At 48.5% G+C, this 24609-nt stretch overlaps 1 protein-coding gene across 3 annotated transcripts in view; it reads right to left on the bottom strand.

The window, feature by feature from the left end:
* The window catches only part of LOC137531663 (uncharacterized), a 77619-nt gene that overhangs the window by 12040 nt on the left and 40970 nt on the right, over positions 1–24609 (bottom strand). For all 3 annotated transcript variants that reach the window (XM_068251607.1, XM_068251608.1, XM_068251609.1), the window contains one exon: positions 19078–19206. In XM_068251607.1, the coding sequence (XP_068107708.1) occupies positions 19078–19206 (129 nt within the window). The remainder of the gene's footprint in view (positions 1–19077; positions 19207–24609) is intronic.

Raw genomic sequence — 24609 nt, 5'->3', positions numbered from 1 at the left:
GTAATTACAACGTCACCTACTGGTTCAGAGTAAACTGCCACCACCGCGGTTACTATGGGACCGTGGGGCCCACTAACTGACTGACTAATCCTGCGAATAAAACGGTTAAACACACGATATTCTGTCTAGCCAACAACAAACAAACAGTAGCGTATCTTCAGAGACCCGGGATCATTTCTGTGTGTGCTGATAAGCAGGGTAGCGAAACAGTGAATGACTTGGAGAAAGTCGTTTATTCACGCAATATAAATAATTAATATATACAGACAATTATTAAAAATCACAATTATTAAGACAGTAATAGCCAGTATGAAAAATAAAAGAAGGGAGAAAAATACTTATGGTTTGTGGAAATATGTCCTTTTGTGGGAAAATCGTCAAGTTCAAGCAAAACGGTTTCAAGTTCTTAGAGTTCTTTGTTGCAGAGTAAAGTTCAGCAAGATTTAGAATCCAAACAAAATGGAGGATGTCCTTTGTTTTAGCTCCGGCAATATGGCCACCACTTGTTCCTCATAGTGGCCGTGTGTCCTGAAGATGGTAAAGGGAGGAACTTCTTCTCAGGCAGCTCATTCACTTTTAATGGAGATGAGCTCAGAGGCGGGCTTCCAGAGTCGGCCCCTAGGCCGGACTATGGTAATCACATCTGGGCAGGGGCTTTAGCAAACTCATAATCCTGACAGGTTCCCTAGGCAGACCTGCGCGGCCGGCACACAGATAATAATTACATATTCTCGATCCCCAGAACCTACCGATTAATATGATATCAAACTTGGGCATGTTTGCATGCCCGGTTACAAAACGGTGGAATTCCCAGCGTTCTGGTTAGGCTAGGGGCCCAAATTTAATATCAAAACACTCACAAGATCCGGACCAGCAGAATGATATAACTTCCACATTTCTCCGATGTATGGTACTTCTAAAACATGCATAAAGATCATAACTCTATGTTTCCCTATCCTGGCTGAATGGTTCCGCTAAGTCTGCCCCCTGCTGGGATTAGCTTCCTTGGCTCTGAAAAGACTCCTGGTTTGTTAATTAACATCTGAGTGTTACCCCTCTGGCTTCATTAGCAAGTCACAGGGCACAGGCTTCATGAAAAGAACTAGGCTAACTATTTCTCTGAAGACAGCAGAGACCCCCCAGGCTGGACTGCCTGGTGTCCACAGACATGAGATTCTGATTGGGGCAGCGCAACAACAACCGAGGCAGGAAGTCGGTTGCGGCTGCGTTTTCTGCGCACTGACGGCTCGCCCGTCACAACATGTATTTTAAATTTTTGCGACAGTGGTCCTTTAAGTCAAAATAAACATACACAGGTCATATTTACCTCCCGTGTAGTCTACTCCTTAATCTCTTTCTCCTCTCTTACGTCCTGTTTGTCCACTGGGATTGAAGGAATTCTTTGTCCTCCATTTTAAAAAGTGCAATGACCCTGTAACAGCCTCCGGGTCATCACACCAATATCGCCAACTTGAGCCATAGGGAAACATGGACATTACCTTGTTCATCAGTTGTCCTTTCAACTATAACAGACAGCAACTGATATATAACTAACAGCTGCTGATATATAACTGACAACAACTGAAAATTTTTTGTCAGAAATGGAAGGAATCATTGTTAGAAGAAAATAGTGAGCATCTGAGAGGTACTGACGGTGAGGTAAGTATGCAATATTCATTTGCTGGTACATCATGAGTTAATTTTAAATAATTTTACTCGGTTCAGGTTCCCTTTAACAATGTGACGCATGCAACCCCAATATCCTGATTTTTGCAACCCTCTGACCTTCCTTGACCCTCACTCCACCCCACATCCCATGACCTAGCCACACCCACCTTCCCATTCGCCAAAACCTAAAACAGATCTCTTTGTTGTGCTATACTACCCTCTTCTCATTTGTAATTGGTGATTCATGGCAAAACATATCTTCTCACCTGGGTTGAGCAGGTGACAAGTCAGCACCTATAATGAAATTGAAAATCACCTAGAAGCATGGGGAGCTCAGAGCTGCATAGTGCGAAAGCTGCGTTCCAGCAATAGGTATCCACACATATTATTATTACTGACTGTGACTATCGCTCTCTTGTGCGAACATGGGTTTGTGTGTATGGTAATTGTTAGTTTGTATACACATCATGCTACCAATAACTTATCACTTGCAGAATATGGAATTGCATAGGGCCCCTGTTCTGTTTATTTTGTGACAAAGCTTTCCTTATCTGTTCATCTCATTAATTAGCTCTCCTTGAAGTTAATTCAAAGTTTTCACATGACTTATCTTACTTTACTTATTTTTCACCTTAACTGTAAAGCCTGTAATGTAATGCTAGAATGATTAAAGTCATCTGAGCCGGCCGATAACCATGTGTACGGCCTTGAGGAGAGAGTTAAACACAGATAAGGGCCCATATGCAATTAACATTTTCTCCTGAGTTATCTCTTAGGTGATAATTTTCATATTTTGCTCATCACCACTAGGTTAGCCTTAACCTCCCATTGGCTCTCTCCCGATTGTCCTCCAATTGCTAATATCCTGGCAAAAACAGATTTCCACTTGCATGCGGAAAAATGCTTCCATGCAAGTGAAGGAAAACTATCCCTCTTCACCCCACAAGTACAAAACTGGCCATTATTGTTCCCTCAATCAACTATTCTTGAAGACTAGCTTTTCTATCCCCCCCCCCCCCCCCTTCCCTTATTAGCCTCTGCTATATACATATATATCTAATAATTCCTGCCTCTAGTAGTTACTGCATTATCTAAGTATGCACAATCACTATGCGTGAAGTTTATCTATAAGTAAGAACCAATCTACTTAGTCATATTCCGTTAATTAGCATTTTCTCTGCAATTTAATGTAACATACTGACTTTACCTAATGTTACTATCTTAGTTGGATCAACGATAGCTCAATGCGATATGCATATGTACATCTACGTACAAGTAAGCTACTAGACTTGAATTGCCTGTTCTGTTTTTCTCCTGTTACTGTTTAAAAACCTCAATAAAGACTTACTGAAACACAAAAAAACAAAAAAAACAAAAAAAAGAAAGCTCTCAGACCTTAGTCAGATCCGTGTGTGCTTTGATCCGGCAGGACCCCAGGGATTTCACACTAGATTAGGATATTCCTATTGTATTGATTATTTGTTGTGACTCTTTGCCTTTTCTTGACTCTCCTTTTGCCTAACGATTCTGTACTTCTGCCAATCTGATCTGTTGCCAACTTCTGCCTGAATACTTATGCTGACTCTGCCTGAAGATTCTGTACTTCTGCCAATCTGATCTGTTGCCGACTTCTGCCTGCAGGGGCGCTTTTAGGCATAGGCAGTACAGGCCATTGCCTGGAGTGCCATTGGTCCTAGGGGGCGCCATATTTCTGGATTAAGCCCCACCCCCAAATTAAGCCACACCCAAAATGAAGCCACACCCATCTGGGTGTTCTATTACTTGCTTCTGCTGCATCTACTTAGCGTAAGTTGCAGGCAGCTGACACCTCTGTGCCTTGTGCATCCTTCTTTAATCCTTTGTGCCATCTCTGCCTCCTTCTGTGCCCTTTGTGCCTCCTTCTGTCCCCCTGTGCCTCCTTATGTCTCCTTTGCCTTTATTTGTCCCCTTGTGCTACCTCTTCCCCGTTCCTCCTTCAGTCCCACTCTGCCTCCTTCTGCCCTCCTGTGCCTCCTTCTTTATCCTTTTGTGCCTCCTTCTGTCTCCATGTGCCTCCTCAGTCCCCATGTGCCACCTCTGTCCCCTGCACCTTCCTCTGTCCCCCTGTGCCTCCTTCTGTCCCCGTGTGCCTTTTTTAGTCCCCCTGTGACTCCTTCTGTCCCCCTTTGTGCCTCCTTCTGACCCATTTTAGAGGGTGCCAGGCCTACCAGGCGGTCATGAATGCTGTTCGGGGGGACCGTGGTCCACCCCCCCCCCCCAGATGTTGTGTCCCCAGGTGGTGAATAGGCTTGCGGTGTCTAATAGACGCCACGTCAGTTGCAGCCCGTAAGCTCACTTCTGCAGCCTTACATTACGTGTATTTTCTGGTGAAACGCTGCCGCATTACGATTATTTGCATGGAAGGGCGCGATTGGGGGGGGGGGGGGGCAGGGCGCCGCAGATTTTTTCGTCTGGAGTGACAAAATGGCTAGAGGCGCCCCTGTCTGCCTGAATACTTACGCTGACTCTGCCTGAAGATTCTGTACTTCTGCCAATCTTATCTGTTGCCAACCTTGCCTATCTGACCACTCTCCCTCTGGTGGACCCCTGCCACTAGGGGCCACTACTCTTCCACTAGTGGGCCCTTGCCACGGGGGGCTAATACTCTCTAGTGCTACTGAGTATTACTGTGCACCTAATCACTTGTATTACACATTTGAATAAAGTATACAGACTATTGTGCTGAAAGAGCTGATCACTACTGATCATTACATAACAACAGACCCTAATAATCATGGAGGCACTATGTCAACAGGTTCAAGCCTTAACCACGGCTGTCGATCAATTAAATCACACAGTCGCGTCGCAACAGTCTCAATTAAATCGTTTGACTGATGCCGTGCACAACTTGCAGGGATCCACATCATCAGTGTCTCCCGTTCGTGTAATTGAACCCAAGATGGTGCTCCCAGAAAAATGTTCTGGTCTTAGATCAGACTTTAGAAATTTCAGGAACAGATGTATGTCTTATTTTGAGATGAGACCCTTATCATCCTGCACAGAATTACAGAGAGTGACTTTAGTTAAAACATTATTACACGGGGACTCTCAAACCTGGGCCTATAATCTGCCTGAAGGTCACAATGCTCTGTTGTCCATTCAGGCATTTTTTAAGGCCATGGCAGTTATATATGATGACCCCGACATTGCAGACACCGCAGAAAGGAAGTTAAAGAATCTCCGTCAGGGTCATAGTACGGTCGAAGAGTATGCTTCAGAATTTAGAAAGTGGGCTGTTTCCTCCAGGTGGGAACATTTTGCTTTATTGGATCGGTTTCTTACGGGGTTATCAGAGTCAGTATCAGACGTCATGATTAGTCACCCGGTACCAGACAATTACTCAGTTTTACACTGTGAACGGCAAAAAGGCAAGGGAGGAGGATTAGCTTTGTGCTTCAAATCCAGTTTGAATATTAAACCCCTTGCTGTAGCCCTCACCCACTCTTTTGAATGTCTGGCAGCCGAACTCTCAGCTGAGAAAAAAATAAACATACTGCTTGTCTACCGACCCCCTAATGGTGGCTCAGCTTTTCTCAAGGAAATAGCAGAACTTGTATCTTGCATAACACTGAAACACCCTAGGTGGATAATTCTGGGAGACTTTAACGCATGGGTCGATACACACTCTTCCCAATTTGGGACTGAGCTACTTCTCTCCATGAATGAACTGGGCTTCTCTCAAGCCATCAACCTCCCTACCCACAAAAAAGGACACACTCTGGACCTCATTTTCCATTCAGAACTCCTAATATCCAATGTGGAAATTGATCCAGTAGTTTGGTCAGACCACCACACTGTCCACTTCTCCTTTACAGCACCGGCTACAAAACACCAAGTGAAAGAACTAATAAAATATCGTTCCTTGAAAGGTTTGACACCCCAACACCTTCAGAACAGCCTCAATCTAGGCGGACTGACAGATCACAACTTAGGCCTTGAATCCATGGTCCTTAAATATAACCACGATGTCTCAGCCGCTTTTGACGCCATAGCTCCATTAAAGATAAAACTGTAACGATCGGTGTAACACAGAGAGGATCTGATTACCGGTGATCTGCAGTATCACTGGGAATACAGATATATACCCGATTATTGATGATCTGCAGTATCACCGATAATCAGATATACAAGCTAACCTCTGGACACCTGAGTAGAGTTGGAGTGTTTGGTGCAACAGTAATACTAGAGGACTAGGCCTCAGTACAGTAAGGAGTACTGCACTACTTCCTTCCATGGACCAGAACTCTCCCGGGAGGAGGAGTCAGGCTGAGAGTAGGAAGGACAACCCGAGAGTGACACTCAGGAAGAAGTGTCACTACCAGGACTGGGAACCGCCTCTAAGAATAAGGTCGGTTCTTGAGGTCGGACAAGCCAGGTCGTAAACACACGGATAGATAAGGTACAGATTCAGAAGACAGAGGCGGAGTCTAAAGTACAGGCAGGGTTCGGCAACAGGGTATCAGATATATTGAGGTACAGAATCAGAAGGCTGATGCGGAGTCTAAAGGCGAGCCGGGGTCGGCAACAGAGTATCAGAATAGCAAGGTACAAGATCAGAGTTCAGAAGAATGGTCAGACTGGCAAACAGGTCATAACAGATAATCACAATAAACTAGTACTTTAAACTATCAACAGAATCTAGCTAAGTGTAGGATTACAGCTCCAGCTGGTCCCGGCACACTTTCAGATCTGACTCAGGTCTGCGTGCTACCACGTAGTGATCGCAACGCCTGACAACCAGCAACTGAACAGTCAGCCCCATATATACAGAAAGGCTGCCCAGCACCTCCCTAAGTGCTGGGCCAATGAATGGTGCTGCAATTGTCAGCTGACCGGCCTGGTCAGCTGACTCACTTCTGGCTGTCATATAAGCCTTGCCTCTCCGCGTGCACGCGCGTCATTCTGAACCTAGAGGTAATGCGGCGGTTTCTTCGCGTTGCGCCGCCATGCTGGACACGGAAGCAGCCGCCCTGCTCTGAGAGCAAGCGGCTGCCTTTCCGTGTTTCCTCACAAAAACGTTCCGCACCATTACATCACGCTCGCTGGTTTGACAACTCTATAAAGGAACTAAAGAAACAGGGACGCAGACTGGAACGAAGGTGGCGCAAACACCAGTCCCCTGATGACAAACTTTCCCTAACTGCTCACCTCAAAAAATATCAAACGGCGATTAGCAAAAAGAAGTCCTTATTCCTCTCTCACGAAATGAAAATGCAGCCAACAGACCTGCCCAACTTTTCCGCACAGTTGACAGTCTCTGCAATCCATCTTGCAGGAAATCCAGCATCAGACCTTCACAGGAACTGTGCGAGAAATTTGCCCAGTTCTTCTCGGACAAAGTCTCCTCCATACGATCTGCCATTCAATTCACAGCCCAAGAAACCCATGCAGAGCCATATAACAGGTGCAAAAATAGCCTACCACCATGGTCTGATTTTAAAGTAATCACTGAAAAAGACATCTTGGGCATCCTCTCAAACCTTCGCCAGACTACCTGCGATCTGGACCCTGGCCCCACTAAGTTCATGTTGAAATGCCCTGAACTTTTTACACCGGCATTCCACAAAATAGTCAATGGTTCCTTACAAGAAGGGTGGTTTCCCTCTACTCTGAAAGAAGCAATCGTCAGGCCACTACTCAAGAAACCATCCCTAGACCCAGATGCTCTAAATAGCTACAGACCTGTCTCTAACCTCCCCTTTCTGGGAAAAGTTATTGAAAAGGCTGTCTACCTCCAACTTGAAGACAGGCTCTCCAGAAACAACATCTTGACCCTCTTCAATCTGGCTTCAGGAAATATCACAGCTGTGAAACAGCCCTCACCCAGATTTGCAATGATCTGCTCATTGCAAGAGACAAGGGTCAATGTTCCATCCTGATTTTGCTCGACCTCTCAGCGGCTTTTGACACAGTCGATCATGGAATCTTGCTCAACAGGCTACAAGAGTACTGTGGCATAGATGGCATTGTTCTCCAGTGGTTCAACTCCTTCCTGGCTGGCAGAACACAAAGGGTAGCCTTAGGGCCCTTCCTCTCCAACCCTGTACCACTAAAATACGGTGTACCTCAGGGCGCAATATTATCCCCTTTACTTTTCACCATATACATGCTGCCACTTGGAGAAATCATACAAAAACATGGCCTGACATATCATTGCTATGCTGATGACACCCAGCTATATTTGTCATTCAAACCTGGCATCACAGACCCTACTCCACAAATAAATGCATGCTTAGCTGAGCTTCAGGAGTGGATGAATATGAATGGGCTAAAACTTAATGCTGACAAAACTGAGGTACTTGTTATCGAGGGACAGGGCTCAACAGCAAAGCAGCCCCAGTCTTAACCAACACCGCTAAGGATAGGGAGCTCAGACCTGAAAAACTCAGACTGTGTGCGCAGCCTGGGAGTACTGATTGATAGGAAATTAAGCTTCAGGAATCAAATCTCAGCTGTTGTGAAACATTCCTTCTTTCATCTAAGGAATATTGCAAAGATTAAACACCTAATTCCTTCAGAGGATCTTCCAACCCTAGTCCATGCCTTCGTCACATCAAGGTTAGACTACTGCAACGCCCTCTACACAGGCCTGCATAAGAAAGACTTACGCCGCCTGCAATTAGTACAGAATGCCGCCGCAAGGCTGTTAACGAGCCAACCCCGCCATTGCCACATAACACCAACTCTGAGCTCACTCCACTGGCTACCGATAAAATGGAGAATTCTGTTTAAGATTGGCTTACTGACATTCAAATCCTTGCACAATCTGGGCCCTGGATACCTGAAGGACTTGTTGCAGCTGCATCACCCCCCCCCCCCCCACAATCTTAGATCAAAAGGACGCAACACCATGGTCACCCCCAGAGTCCACCTCAAAACCTTTGGAGACAGAGCCTTTTGTCATGCTGCCCCTACACTTTGGAACTCCCTGCCACACCCAATCAGGACAGCTCCATCCCTGGAAGCATTTAAGTCTAAACTGAAAACCCACCTCTTTAGTCTGGCATTCATGAACATCTGACTATCTCCTCTGTAACACAACCCAGCCTGCAACCCTGTATTATATGCGCTTTGAGTCCTATGGGAGAAAAGCGCTTTACAAATGTTATTGTATTGTATTGTATTGTAAAAATTTTGGCGAGCTTTCTGTCAGCATTTGGGCTTGACCTTGTCTTTTTCCTCAGGATATCATCCTCAGACTAATAACAACAACAACAACAACAACAACAAATAACATTTGTAAAGCGCTTTTCTCCCGTGGGACTCAAAGCGCATAAGCATGGCTCCGACCATCGTGGTACAGAGGAAGAAATTTTATAAATCTGGAAATGCTAGGCTAAACAGGTGGCTTTTCAGTTTGGATTTGAATAGCTCCAGGGATGGTGTTGTCTTTACTGGGTGTGGTAGGGAGTTCCAAAGAGTAGGGGCAGCATGACAGAAGGCTCTGTCTCCAGATTTTTTGAGGTGCACTCTGGGAGTGACCAAGTTTATAGAACTTGCTGATCTGAGGTTGTGAGAGGTGTGGTGCAGCTTCAGCAAGTCCTTCATGTATCCAGGGCCCAGATTGTGCAGGGATTTGAATGTCAGCAGTCCAATCTTGAAGAGTATTCTCCATTCTACTGGTAGCCAGTGCAGTGAGCAAAGGATCGGTGTAATGTGACAGTGGCGAGGCTGGTTTGTTAGCAATCTGGCAGCAGCATTCTGCACTAATTGCAGGCGACGCAGATCCTTTTTAGGGAGGCCAGCATAAAGGGCATTGCAGTAGTCCAGCCGTGATGTGATGAAGGCGTGGACTAGGGTTGGAAGATCCTCTGGGGGAATCAGATGTTTAATCTTTGCAATGTTCTTCCGATGAAAGAAGGAAGATTTAACTACAGATGAAATTTGGTTTCTGAAACTCAATTCCCCATCGATTAGTACGCCAAGGCTGCGCACAAGGTTGGAGCTGTTTATGTCTGAATTCCCAATCCTAATTGGTGTTGCTTTAGGATAGAGCTGTTTTGATGGCGAGCACTGGCTTTGGACCAACAGGACCTCAGTTTTGTCAGCATTCAGTTTCAACCAGTTATCATTCATCCATGCCTGAAGCTCAGCTAAGCAAGAGTTTATTTTTGGGGTAGGGTCTGTTCCACCAGGTTTGAAGGACAGGTATAGCTGTGTGTCATCGGCGTAGCAGTGGTACGTCGTCAGGCCATGTCGTTGGATAAGTGTACCGAGTGGCAACATGTAGATTGCAAACAGCAGAGGGGATAGGATTGATCCTTGTGGCACTCCGAATTGTAGAGGTGCAGGTTTGGACATTATAGGTCCTAGGGATACTCTCTGTGTTCTGTCAGTCAGGAATGATCTGAACCACTGGAGGACTGATCCACTGATGCCACAGTACTCCTGCAGTCTGTTAAGCAGGATTTCATGGTCAACTGTATCAAAAGCCGCTGAAAGATCCAACAGGATTAGGATGGAGCATTCCCCTCTGTCCCTTGCCATGAGCAGATCGTTGCAGACTTGGATGAGGGCTGTTTCACAGCTGTGGTGTTTCTTAAAGCCAGATTGTAGAGGGTCCAGGATGTTGTTTACTGACAGCCTGGTTTCAAGTTGCAGATAGACAGCCTTTTCAATAACTTTACCTAAGAAGGGGAGGTTGGAGACAGGTCTGTAGCTGCTCATAGCATCTGGATCCATGGAAGGTTTTTTAAGAAGGGGCTTGATGATTCCTTCTTTTAGAGAGGTAGGAAACCTCCCTGCTTGCAGAGAGCAATTTACTATTTTGTGAAATGCTGGACCAAGCAGGTCAGGGCATTTCAGCATATGTTTAGTTGGTCCAGGGTCCAGGTCGCAGGTTGTCTGGCGGAGACGACAGAGGATGTCTGAGATCTCTTCCTCACTAATACTTTTGAAGTCAGTCCAGGGTGTTAGGTTGTTTTTGCAGCTATTTCCATTAGTTGCATGAGTCTTGGGTGCTGTGGACTGAATGAGAGACTAATGGTCAAACAAAGAGGATGAACCAATCTCTGGAACAATTTCTCCATTGCTGCGTAGCTGATTCTCAACATGAGTGGGTAAAGTTCCTTTCCTTTGCGGAATTTGCCCATAACAATCTTAGGAACACTTCCTCAGGTTTTTCACCTTTTCAGGCTGTCACAGGGAGGTCACTGAAGTTTTCTCCATTACCTGTGAATAATTCTCCCTTTCCTGCATTGGAAGGATGGCAGGAGTCTTTAAAAATAATTTGGGCTTTGGTAAAGGTCAATCTGGAGAGAGCTTTTGAGGTTCAAAAGAGACATGCTGATAGGAAGCGTTCTCCTGAGTGGGATTTTGCACCAGGAGATATGGTATGGGTCTCCACCCGTCATATTGCTTTAAGACAACCCTCAGCAAAGTTGGGACCTAAATATATTGGTCCATATCCCATTACTGAAATGATTAACCACTTGAGGACCTAGCCTTTACCCCCCTTAAGGACCAGCGCTGTTTTTTCAGATCTGTGCTGGGTGGGCTCTACAGCCCCCAGCACAGATCAAATGACAGGCAGAGCGACCAGACCGCCCCCCTTTTTTCCCCACTAGGGGGATGATGTGCTGGGGGGTCTGATCGCTCCTGCATGCTGTGGGTGGCGGGGGGGCACCTCAAAGCCCCCTCCACCGCAGGATTCCCCCTCTCCTCCCTTTCTTCCGCGAGAGATCGGAGGCTGCACAGGAACTGTGAAGCCTCTAACAGGCTCCCCGCTGTCATGTGACAGCGATCTCCGGCCGCTGATTGGCCGGGGATCGCTGATCTACTACAACGCTGCTACTGTATCAGCGTTGTCAAAAATGTAAACAAAGCGGATTATTTCCGCTTGTGTTTACATTTAGCCTGCGAGTCGCGATCGGCGGCCCGCAGGCTATTCACGGAGCCCCCCGCCATGAAATGACAGGAAACACCCGCTCGCGTGAGCGGCTGTTTCCTGATTAATTAGCCTGCAGCCGGCGACGCAGATCTGCGTCGCTGGTCCTGCAGCTGTCACTTTGCCGACGCGCGGTATGAGTTGGCGGTCGGCAAGTGGTTAATGAGGTGGCATATAGAATAACTCTGCCAGCTACTATGAGGGGTGTAAAATCCTTTCACGTTTCATTGTTAGAGATGTCCCGAACGATTCGCCGGCGAGCAGTTCCCGGCGAACTTCGGTGGTTCGCGTTCACCTGCCAAAGGCGAACTTTCCCGGAAGTTCAATTCGCCCCATAATGCTCTATTGAGCAGAACTTTGACCCTCTACATCACAGTCAGCAGGCACATTGTTGCCAATCAGACTGCACTCACTGCTGGAGCCCCACCCCCTTATAAAAGGCAAGGTCCTTGTGCCATTTGACTCACTCGTCTGCCTACACTAATTAGTTAAGGGACAGCTGCTGACAGACTCTGCTAGGGAGAGTTTAATTAGCCTCCTCCCTCCTACCTATTCCCTCCTCCCTCCTACCGGAGACCAGGGTTCAAATCTTGGCTCTGTCTGTTCAGTAAGCCAGCACCTATTCAGTAGGAGACCGGAGGGAGGAGGATCTCATCTGCCAGGGAATTACAGTATTTCAAAAGCCAGCTTACATACCATGGCTGGGACTTGAACCCAGGTCTCAGTGTATGGTAGGTAACTAACATTTCCATTATACCACCAACACAACTAGCTGAAGCTAGCCTAGCATGTACGATTTATGCTCAATCCAAAAGAAAAATTAGACAAGACAAATAACATTTATATCACACTTTTCTCCTGGCGGACTCAAAGCGCCAGAGCTGCAGCCACTAGGGCACACTCTATAGGCAGTAACACTACATGCTGAAGCCAGCCTAGCACGTACCATTTATGCTCAATCCATTTATGCTCAAAAATATAATTTCGTGGAAAGTGGTGACCATCCCTACTAGAGAGAGAGAGAGAGAGAGAGAGAGAGAGAGAGAGAGAGAGAGAGAGAGAGAGAGAGAGAGAGAGAGAGAGAGATGAATCTACCTGGCTATCTGGGGTTCTCTTTGGACAACTGTTGAACACAAAGGGCAAGGCCATGCCTGGCTACAAATCCTTAAGCAGTGGCTGGATGGTGTAATGGTTAAGGGCTCTGCCTCTGACATAGGAGACCAGAGTTCAAATCTCGGCTCTGTCTGTTCAGTAAGCCAGCACCTATTCAGTAGGAGACCTTAGGCAAGTCTTCCTGCTACTATCTATAGAGCGTGCCCTAGTGGCTGCAGCTCTGGCGCTTTGAGTCCGCCAAGAGAAAAATGCGATATAAATGTTATTTGTCTTGTCTAATTTTTCACTTGGATTGAGCATAAATGGTACATGCTAGGCTAGCTTCAGCTAGTAGTGTTGGTGGTATAATGGATATGCTAGTTACCTACCATACACTGAGACCTGGGTTCAATTCCCAGCCACGGTATGTAAGCTGGCTTTTGAAATACTATAATTCCCTGGCAGATGAGACCCTCCTCCCTCTGGTAGGACGGAGGAGGGAGGAGGGGTTTTCTCCATGTATTAGATCTCTTGAAATATGTTTTATATTATTTTTCCAGCCAGTAGAATTTTTTTTAAATTTTTAAGTTCGCCTCCCCATTGAAGTCTATTGCGGTTCGCAAACTTTTTTGCGAACCGAACTCTCTGCGGAGGTTCGTGAACTGAGTTCGCGAATTGAAAATTGGAGGTTCGCGACATCACTATTCATTGTTAAAACCTGCTGTATATGGGGACTCCTCTCCCCCCCCCTGTTGTGATTGATGGGGAGCCTGAATATGAAATTGAGGAGATTCTGGATTCTCGCAGGGTGCGGAATTCGGTACAGTATCTGGTTCACTGGAGAGGTTATGGTCCTGAGGAAAGGTCATGGGTACCGGCTCATCGTCTTCATGCTGAGGAATGAAAATAACAATTTCACTCATCACATCCTGAAAAACCATCAGGGGCGTGTCCGGAAGCCACGCCTCAGGGAGGGGGGTAATGTCAGGAATAGTGCGGTTACCTCTGCATCGGGAAGCACCGCGGCCGCGGCTTCTGCGTATTACATCACCGCGGCTGCTGCCGCGTCTTCACAGTTGTCTCGCACAGCCTCCGGCAAGACAGGTCTTTCAGCGTCACATCAGCTAAGGTCAGCACGCTCGCGCAGGGAGCGTCAGGACCTTTATGCACTTAGGAGGCAGGTCAGCTGACCGACATCAGATCACTGTATCTCACTGCTGATTGGTTGGGCTGCTTTGGGCGGGACGTTTGGAATTGCTGGCCTGTACTTAAGGCTGGGGATGTCAGTGCTTCATTGTCTGTTGTTGCTGAAACTTCACAGAGAAAGCTCTCAGACCTTAGTCAGATCCGTGTGTGCTTTGATCTGGCAGGACCCTGGGGATTTCACACTAGATTAGGATATTCTTATTGTATTTATTATTTGTTGTGACTCTTTGCCTGTTCTTTACTGTACTTCTGCCAATCTGATCTGTTGCTGACTTCTGCCCATATACTTACGCTGACTCTGCCTGATGATTCTGTACTTCTGCCAATCTAATCTGTTGCCGACCTTGCCTATCTGACCACTCTCCCTCTGGTGGACCCCTTCCACTAGGGGCCACTACTCTTCCACTAGTGGGCCCTTGCCACTGGGGGCTACTACTCTCTAGTGCTACTGAGTATTACTGTGCACCGAATCACTTGCATTACACATTTGAATAAAGTATACAGACTATTGGGCTGAAAGAGCTGTTCACTACTGATCATTACACAAAGTCACTGACTGGCCGAAGCAGGAAAAAAGGGTGCATATGGCTAATAGACAAAAAGGGTGCCGCCATAGACTGCAATGCAAAATATTGGCTATTGGGCGCCCAACAGGAAATTTGGGCACCCGAGAAATAGCAATTGCAGGGATCGTGTTAACAAAACTTTTCATTTACAGAATAAGGTTTATTACAAATATTGTTTAAAAATTCGTTTTGACTTTGTGTTTTATTTGTTTTTTAGTTTTTAAATTTCACTTTCAGGAGGTTTTATTTATTTTTTCATTTTTAAATTTCGCATTCAGGACTGTAACAAGTACATTTTTATTTACACTTATTTTATCATTTTCAAATTAGTTTTTAATACGTATAATGCTTAAATATTGTTTTCAACCTTATTCTATTAGAAATACGTCGCTTTTGGTATTTGTATTTTAGACTTATAATGCGTCGATTATAGTTTTTAGATTTATTATCTTACTAATATATCGCTTTTAATATTACCGTTATTTTAAGATTTTTAATGCAAACATGATTGTAAGGCTATTTATTCTATTATACACTGTATATATACCTTTTTCTATTTATTATATTGTAAATGTGTACATGATTTAAAGGCTATTTATTCCATTACAAATATATACATTATTCTATTCATGTTATTTATAGTGAAGTATTTTAAGGATTAAATATATTATTGTTTATATGTGTGTAAGGATGTTTGTGCAGTGGGGATGGTTAGGGTTAGGCACCACCAGGGGGATGGTTAGGGTTAGGCACCACCAGGGGGATGGTTAGGTTTAGGCACCACCAGATGGGTGGTTAGGGTAAGGCACCACCAGGGGAGATTTAGGTTTAGGCACCACCACGGAGTTCTTAGGGTTAGGCACCACCAGGGGGGTCTTAGGGTTAGGCACCACTAGTCTTGGGCGAACACCTGGATGTTCGGGAACGTTCGCCGAACATGGCCGCGATGTTCGGCATGTTCGGGCCGAACCCCGAACTCCCCGAACATCCCGCTTTTGGGGGCCCTATGGGGTCGCAGGCATAAGGGAGGAGCATGCCCCGATCGCGGGGGGGTCGGAAATTCCCCCCACCCCCTCCGCTAGCGCTCCCCCCTCTGCCTGCTTCCCCATACAAAAGTTTGGCGAAAGTAAAATAATACCGGTGGTGGTGGTGGCCTGGCACTGTGAAGTGAGTGAGGAGGAGGAGGAGTCCGGAGAGTGACGCGTTGAGGGAGGCCGGGCAGCGGGCGGTTCAGCGGTAGTACCCTTGTGGTACTTCCGCCCTTTCTCTGACCTCACGTCATCTGCATACGAGGGTACGCGTCACGCATACCCTCGTATGCGTCATCACGCAGAGGACGTGAGGTCAGAGAAAGGGCGGAAGTACCACAAGGGTACTACCGCTGAACCGCCCGCTGCCCGGCCTCCCTCAACGCATCACTCTCCGCACTCCTCCTCCTCCTCACTCACTTCACAGTGCCAGGCCACCACCACCACCCGTACTATTTTACTTTCGCCAAACTTTTGTATGGGGAAGCGGGCAGAGGGGGGAGCGCTAGCGGAGGGGGTGGGGGGAATTTCTGACCCCCCCGCGATCGGGGCATAGTCCCCCCTTATGCCTGCGACCCCATAGGGGGGCAGTATTCGGCCGAACAGGGCCCTATTCGGCCGAACAGGGGCCCTGTTCGGCCCTGTTTGGCCGGGCATTCAGCAGTTCGGGCGAACCCCAAACAGTTTGGCCGAACACCACCAGGTGTTCGGCTGAACTCGAACATCACCCGAACAGGGTGATGTTCTGCAGAACCCGAACAGTGGCGAACACTGTTCGCCCAACACTAGGCACCACCAGGGGGTGAATAGGGTTAGGCACCACCAAGGGGGTGGATAGGGTTAGGCACTACCAGGGGGGTGGTTAGGGTTAGGCACCACCAGGGGGTGGTTAAGGTTAGGCACCACCAGGGGGTGGTTCGGGCTAGGCACTACCATGGGGGGTCTAGGGGTTAGGGATAGGTACAGGGAGGATTCTGTATGAGAGTAGGGTTAGGTATAGTTACAGTACAATATTTATAATATATACAATATATTAAATTATGTATATTTACTAGGGGTGGGACGACGAATCCGGCGAATCCACGAATCCCTCGAATATTAGGAAATATTCGAGATTCGTGGATTCGAATCCCGACGCCATTTTCCACTATACGAATCCGCCGAATCCCGACGCCGCATCGCCGCGCATCCGCCGCTCGCACTCGTCCTCCTCCGACCTCATCCGACCCCCCCCCCCCCGCGCCTCCTCCGCTCGCCCCCCCTGCCCGCATCCACTCACCTATCCATAGCGGAGCGCAGAGCGGCAGACCTCTCGCCGACTTCCTGGTTCCCCCTAGTGACCGGCTCTTACAATGACGTCATCAGTAAGGTCCGGCCACTAGAGGGAACAGGGAAGTAACGAAGAGGTCTGCCGCTCTGCGCTCCACGGGAAAGGTGAGTAGATTATTATTCAGGGGTGAGCGGAGGAGGCACGGGGGACGGAGGGGGCCGTGGGGGGGTTGGCGGGGGAGGGGGGGTTCTATCTACCTACCTACCTACCTACCGACCTAACACTATCCCTACCTACCTACAGGCCGCTATACCTACTTACCTACAGGCCCCTATACCTACCTAAAGTCCCCCTATACGCACCTACCTGCCTACCTAAAGGCCACTATACCTACCTAAAGGCCCCTATACCTACCTACCTAAAGGCCCCTATACCTACCTACCTACCTACCTAATGGCCCCTATACCTACCTACCTACAGGCCACTATACCTACCTACAGGCTTCAATACCTACCTTCCTACCCACCTACCTACAGGCCCCCTATACATACCTACCTACCTAAAGGCACCTATACCTACCTACCTACCGGACACTATACCTACCTACCTACAGGCAACTATACCTACCTACAGGCCACTATACCTACCTACCTACCTACCTACCACTATCCTTACCTACCTACAGGCTGCTATACCTACCTACCTACCTACCTACAGGCCGCTATACCCACCTACCTAAAGGCCCCCTATACCTACCTAAAGGCCCCCTATACGTACCTACCTACCTAAAGGCCCCTATACCTACCTACCTACAGGCTACTATACCTACCTACAGGCCTCAATACCTACCTACCTACAGGCCCCCTATACGTACCTACCTACCTAAAGGCACCTATACCTGCCTACCTACATACTTACCTATACTTAAGGCCCTATACCCTGCTACCTATACTGAAGGTCCCTTTACCTACCTACCTACCTACCTACCTACATACCTACCTATACTTAAGGCCCTATACCCTGCTACCTATACTGAAGGTCCCTTTACCTACCTACCTACCTACCTACACTAAAGGCACATGTACCTTACTACCTATACTGAAGGCCCCTATACCTAGCTACCTACCTATACTGAAGGCACATATACCCTGCTACCTATACTGACGGCCCATATACCCTGCTACCTATACTGAAGGCCCATATACCCTGCTACCTATACTGAAGGCCCATATACCCTGCTACCTATACTGAAGACCCATATACCCTGCTACCTATACTGAAGGCCCATATACCCTGTTACCTATACAGAAGGCCCATATACCCTGCTACCTATACTGAAGGCCCATATACCCTGCTACCTATACTGAAGGCCCATATACCCTGCTACCTATACTGAAGGCCCATATACCCTGCTACCTATACTGAAGGCCCCTATACCTTGCTACCTATACTGAAAGCTACCAATATTGAAGGCACCCATACCTAGCTAGCTATACTGAAGGCACCTTTACCTCGCTACCTATGCCTGGGTACCTATACTGCGGGCAACTATACCACGGATCGCACAATTTTTATGTGCAGGATTCGTTAGATTCGGGATTCGAAAGGTTCGAGATATTCGAGAACCTTTTTAGATTCGGATCCGGATTCGGATTCGAAGAAATTGTGGATTCGTCCCATCCCTAATATTTACATAAAGGGGAGTCTAGGGGTGAGGGATAGGGATAGGGGGAGATCTGTGTGAGCCTACAGTTAGGTATAACTGCAGTAAAATACCTGTAAAATCTACCATTGTATAACTATGCTTAATACACGTGTAAATATCTTTTTTTTGTTATAGACGTTATTTGACGTTTCATTTCCAATTTAGTTTTTTGTTATAGACAGTGTTTTTCCATTTATTCAACCTTTTTAGCACTGGATTTTCGTTTATAAGCTATAAACGAAAAATATTGTTTTACATTAGAACTTATAATTTCGGCTATATCCTGCGCCCTTTTTTCCAAGCGCCCTTTTTTGATGCACGAGACTGACCAGAGCTTTCTGCCCTATCCATGACTTTCTAGTCATCAAGGTGGACTGAGAGGAGTTTTCCTACCCCTAATGACCAACTACTCATGCATAAGATGGTACTGATTAGTATAAATCCCACCCCCTGAAGTGTGTCTATTCATCCAATGATACCCAGGGCAACAATAGCTACTGTTTTAGTGAAGATCTTTTCCATCAACTTAATTTCCTCAAAAAGATGTACTCACCTCTAACCTGAACCATAAACACAGCCTCCAATAATCTGCCTTGCAAAGTATTATCAAAACTCACTTTTACGTGTTGATTTCTTGTATGTCCAAAAGAGATGTACGGAAATGGCTCCACACAGAAGAAGAACCATAGGTAAGGTAATCATCAGCCATACAGAACACAATGACACTAATTCTTCGGGGACATTATCTACAAAAAGTAAAATGGTTTCATTAAAGCATACCTGAACTGAGGGAAAAAAACAAAACTAGGTACTTACCGCAGTAGAGGGAAGCCTCTGGATAGCGCAAAGGCAATATTCTTATACCCCACTATTCCTGCATTTAGTCCTTCCATATGCATTTGACAACATGTTGCTAGGGGCTGTGCTCCCCTCCATGTATGAGTGTGGTAACCCTGCGCAGTCACCAGTATGATCCGCGCATGTCCAGTAGCATGAGGTCATGCATGAGTGGCTTTGTGCTACTGCACCAGGCGCAAGCTCTACTGGTGCCTGCGCAGTGTGGCCATACAGGCAGAGTAGGATCATCCACCAGGCAACCTAGGCAGATACTTGGGGCCTAGTGGGTGTTAAGGGTCCCACTTGCCATCTTCTTTGACCTCTTTCCACTTCAGCTAAAGGACCACAAGCGGGCCCCAAATATTCTACCTTGGCTCGGGACCCATTTCATCTTAATCCATCTCTGCATAAGGGAGCATGGTCGTGAAGAAGAAGACGGTCCTGGTTGGCTGAGGAGGGGTTCGAGAATGATTGAGGAAGACTCTGGAGGATCCAGGGGCTTCCGTCTACTAAGGTAAAAGTATTTTGTTTTGTTTTTTTATATAGTACATCAGATTTGCTTTAAAAGCAGTTGTAAACAATAATTGTTGGAGAGAGAATGTTGAATTTACCATGACATTTACCATTCATTACTTTACGATTAATGATTATATACCTGAATTACTAGTGGAGCACCACTGAACAGAACCCTCAGGGCCCTTTCACACTTGGGCGTTGCATTGCGGCAGTTTGCAGCAGGGATGCTTAGCAGAGCTCGAATATTCGAGTAGCTCGAATATTCGAGCTCTTTTTCAGCTATTCGAGCTCGGTATTCGAGCTCGAATAGCTGCAGCTATTCGAATGTGCTATTCAAGTGAACTCGAATAGCCCATTCACTATTCGCGCTATTCGAGCAAACAGCGGTATTCGAGCTCGAATACCGAGCTCGAATAGCGTCATAGCCCAGATTGATGTCCATAGAGCCAATCAGAGGGATCCCAGGCCCTCTGACGGCAGCCAATCACAGAGGGGGGCCCTGGCCAGCCCCTACCCTATAAATAGCGGCCGCCATGTTAGGTTTTTCCGTCCTTGCTTGAGACTTGTACAGAGAGAGATCTGCTCCTTTGTGCTTTGGCTTAGCAAGTGCTCTATTGTGGTCAATGGTTTTGCTCACATACACCTGCTATACACACCTATATTGTTGTTAGCTAGATAGAGATTATATTTTAGTTAGTAGCTTGTGTGTTACATAGAGAGAGACAGCTGCTGCAGGCAAGCTTACAGCTTTAGGCCTCAGGGCCTTGCCTGTGTGGGCAGCTGTCCTCCTGTCCTCTGTTAGTTTATTTCTCATCTATACCAGTGTTTCTGCTGTGTATTCTACCCTGTCTTTTCCTTTACTACTGAGTGATTATTGTATTTTGTAGTTGTACTGTAGGGACACTCACTGTCACTGTTCATAGCTCCTGCGTGTGTGTGTGCGTGCACTGTCTGTAGTGTACAGTACACACACTCTATTTCCTTCTACTGAATCATCTGATTACTATTACTACTGATTATTGTATTTTCTAGTTGTACTGTACTAGGGACACTTACTGTTCATAGGCTAGCTCCTGCGTGTGTGTGTGCGTGCACTGTCGTGTACACACACTCTATTTCCTTCTACTGAATCTGATTGCTACTGATTATTGTATTTTCTAGTTGTACTAGTGTACTAGGGGACACACTCACTGTTCACACTTACTGATTACTGATTATTGTATTTTGTATTTGTACTGTACTAGTAATCACTTAGCGATCTAATCCCTTAGTGATTAGTGTCACCTCACCCACCAACCCACTCCATTAAAGTACCCCACTTTTTCACCCGCCCTTTTAAAAAACTTTTTTGTTTACGCCAAAAACATCTAAGATGTCTGGAAGTGGCAGCCAGCGCGGTTTGGGCAAGGGGAAGGGCAGCAAGGGAATCAGGAGGAGAGGGAGCAGCATTGTGGCAAGCCGCGCCACCATGCACAGTTCCGCAGCAGCAGCAGCTGCGTCAGTGGCTAACATTCCGCCTATAGCCACTGGCCGTGGACGCCTTGGGCGCCCAGCAGGACCATCTGCAACTCACGCTGCAGAGACACAGCAGCAGCAGCGTGTAGTACCTGCTCCTATTTTCCTCCAGCCGGGTCGGAAACGTCCCATTGAGGAAAAGGATGCAGCCACTGTGATGCAACTGATGACGGAGGATGAGCAGCCCGCCATCAGCTCTGCATCCGAGGCCTCCACCCTTACCACCACCACCACCCCTGTTCGCAGCAGCCGCCCAGCAGGGCCTGGGAAGGAGGCCAGTTCACCGTCACAAGTTGGCGACCTGTCATTCAGCAGTATTTTGACCCCAGGCATCATGAGGGAATTGTCTGCTGTTATTGGCGATTTTGAGGAGGAGACGCTGATGGGCACTTTGGGGGAGGAGGGATTGGACAGCAAGACTGTGGCGACAGTCAAGCAGCCCATCCATGCATCAGGAGAGGAGTTTGGGGGGTCATCATCCTAGCAGGACATGTTTCAGAAGGGGGAGGATGATGATGATGATGACAGGGTGACGGACAAAGACTGGGTGCCACCAGCTCCTGGGGATGTCATCATCAGCAGCTCTGAGGAAGAGGAGGAGGATGCGCTTGTGGGCCTTGCAAGGAGGCGCCTCATTGCAAGCATTGGCAGCAGTAGGCAGGTCCCACAGCCTGCTGGTGTCTCAGGCTCAGCAGCAGCAGCAGCATCTGCCAGTACCACTACCAGCCCCCCCCCCCCAACCACCACAGCGAGACAGGCAGCAGCGGCTCCAGTCCGTAGGGGGTTTTTCACGTCACCAATCTGGCAATTTTTCACCATGCCCACAGTTGACAGCAAGTACGCCACTTGCAACCACTGTCAGCGGAAGCTGAGCAGGGATGCAGACCCCCTAAAGTTCAGCACCAGCTCTCTTCTGCACCATCTTGCTGCTAAACATTACCACCAGCATGAGGAGTTCAAGAGGCTAAAGGCATCTGGCGCTGGCAGTGGCACTACACCCACCACTGCACAGCCTTCAGCAGCAGCAGCAGCAACAGCAGCCACCCGCCCTCCTGCTCCTCCAGCACCACCAGCAGGAGTGCGGAAACGCACTGCTCCTCCCCCCTCTGCAACTCCTGCCGCCGACACTGAGGCCTGTTCTGGCAGCCAGTACTCAGTGGCCTCCTCTGCTGTCTCCGCTGATTCCCGTGCTAGCAAAAGGCGACGCCAGAGCCTTTTGAGCGAGTCCTTCCAGGGGGTGGTTAGGGCTCTGCCTCCCAGCAGCCGTCGCGTGCGGCAGCTGAACGGCTTGCTGGCACGGGCCATGTGCTCCCAACTCCTGCCGTACACGCTCGTGCAGGAGGGGAGCGACATGCGTGCGCTGCTTGCTTGTGCAGCCCCAGACTGGCAGCTCCCCAGCAGACACTTCTTTGCCCGCCAGGTCATGCCTGCACTGCACCGCTTTGTGATGACCAATGTGGAGCGAGGGCTGGAGCACGCGGTTGGTGAAAGGGTCCACGTCACCATGGACTCCTGGAGCAGCCGCTTCGGGACAGGCCGCTACCTGTCCTTCACTGTCCACTGGGTCAGCTTGGTGGAAGGGGGTGAGGATGGGCACAGCAGCAGCAGCAACACAGTGGGTGGTGCCACCCCGCAGGGTCAGGGGAACTGCAGCAGGTTCCTCCGATCCTCTGCCATCCTCCGGCACACCTGGCCAAACCCCCCGCCTCAGCAGCAGCGTGAAGCCACGCCACTGCCAAGCACTGCTGCAGTTGGTCAGCCTTGGGAAGACCAAACTGACGGCAACCCATGTGTTGGCCAAACTCCAGGAGCAGGAGAGGATTTGGCTGACCCCCCAGAGGCCTCAGAGTCGGAGAGGTGGTGGCCGACAATGGGGCCAATCTGGTTGCCGCAATCGACAGGGGAAACCTGACCCACATCCCCTGTCTTGTCCACGTGCTGAACCTGGTGGTGCAGAAGTTCTTGCGCACCTACCAGGAGATGGGCGAACTGCTGGAAATGGCAAGGAATGTTGTGCGTCACTTCCGGCGCTCGCCTGCAGCCTCTGCGAGCCTGGAAGACTTGCAAAAGGAGCTGGAGCTTCCACGCCATGGGCTGATCCTTGACGTTCCAACTCGCTGGAACTCCACCCTGGCGATGTTGGAGCGTCTGGTTGAACAGAAGCACGCTGTCAACCAGTACCTTGCCCTGGCCACTGTGTCAGAAAAGGGACAAGACCAGCAACATCCCGTCCATCGTCCCCGATGACGACTGGGGGCACATGCAGCAGGTGTGCTTAGTGCTGGCTCCCTTTCTGCAGGCCACCAACATGGTGAGCAGGGACCATGCTATGGTGTGCGAGTGGGTGCCCCTGGTTTGTCTGCTGAACAGGGCCCCCGATGCTTTGCTGGAACAGGGAGCGGCAGCCTTGGCCCAGCAGGAGCGGCATGCAGCTGCACAGTCCACCTCTGAGGGGGAGGAGGAGGAGGACTTGGTGGAGGTCCCTGACCTTGCTGCTGATGAGGGGGATCAGCACAGTGCAGCTGAGTTGGTGTGGGGGTGGAGAGAGGATGAGGCGGCAGAGGAGGAGGATGAGGACAGCACTGCCGTCGATGTGACAGCACACGTGGCCCGCCTCTTTCCAATGGCAGCGCACATGCTGACGTGCCTGCGCAGGGACCCCAGGGTGATCCAGATGAAGCAGAGGGAGGACATCTGGATCAGCATGATGTTGGACCCGCGCCTCAAGGGGAAGTTGAGCCAGTTCCTGTCTCCTGCAGGAGGAGACCCAGCGCAACAAATAAGGAGCTTGCAGCAAGCCCTTGTTGAGCGCTTGGAGGAAGCCTTCCCCCAGCCTTCCACCCCCCCTGTCCTGCCAGCACAGAGGCAGCAGCAGGTGCCTGCATCCAGCAGCAAGCGCACCACAGACCTGCTGTCTCTCAGCAACGAGCTCTACAGGACTGTAGAGGCTCCAGCAGTGACTAGAGAGGAGGTGCATGCAGCAGCATCCTCCTCCGGTCACAGCCAGCGCCTGACCCGCATGGTGGCTGACTACATGGGGTCCTACAGCGGGCTTGACAGCGATACCCCTGTTGATCCCACGGAGTATTGGGTCAAGCGCCTGGAGATCTGGAGCGAGCTGGCGCAGTACGCCCTGGAAGTGCTGTCCTGTCCCCCTTCCAGCGTGCTGTCCGAGCGCTGCTTCAATGCAGCTGGTGGCGTGGTCACCGAGAAACGCTCACGTCTGTCTCACAAGTCTGCGGACAGACTGACGTTTCTCAAGATGAACCAGGCGTGGGTGG

Source organism: Hyperolius riggenbachi, chromosome 9 (genome assembly GCF_040937935.1).
Source record: "Hyperolius riggenbachi isolate aHypRig1 chromosome 9, aHypRig1.pri, whole genome shotgun sequence".
In the NCBI taxonomy this organism is placed as follows: Eukaryota; Metazoa; Chordata; class Amphibia; order Anura; family Hyperoliidae; genus Hyperolius; species Hyperolius riggenbachi.
Note: the sequence above shows the minus strand (reverse complement) of the source record. Positions and strands in the feature narration are given on the sequence as shown.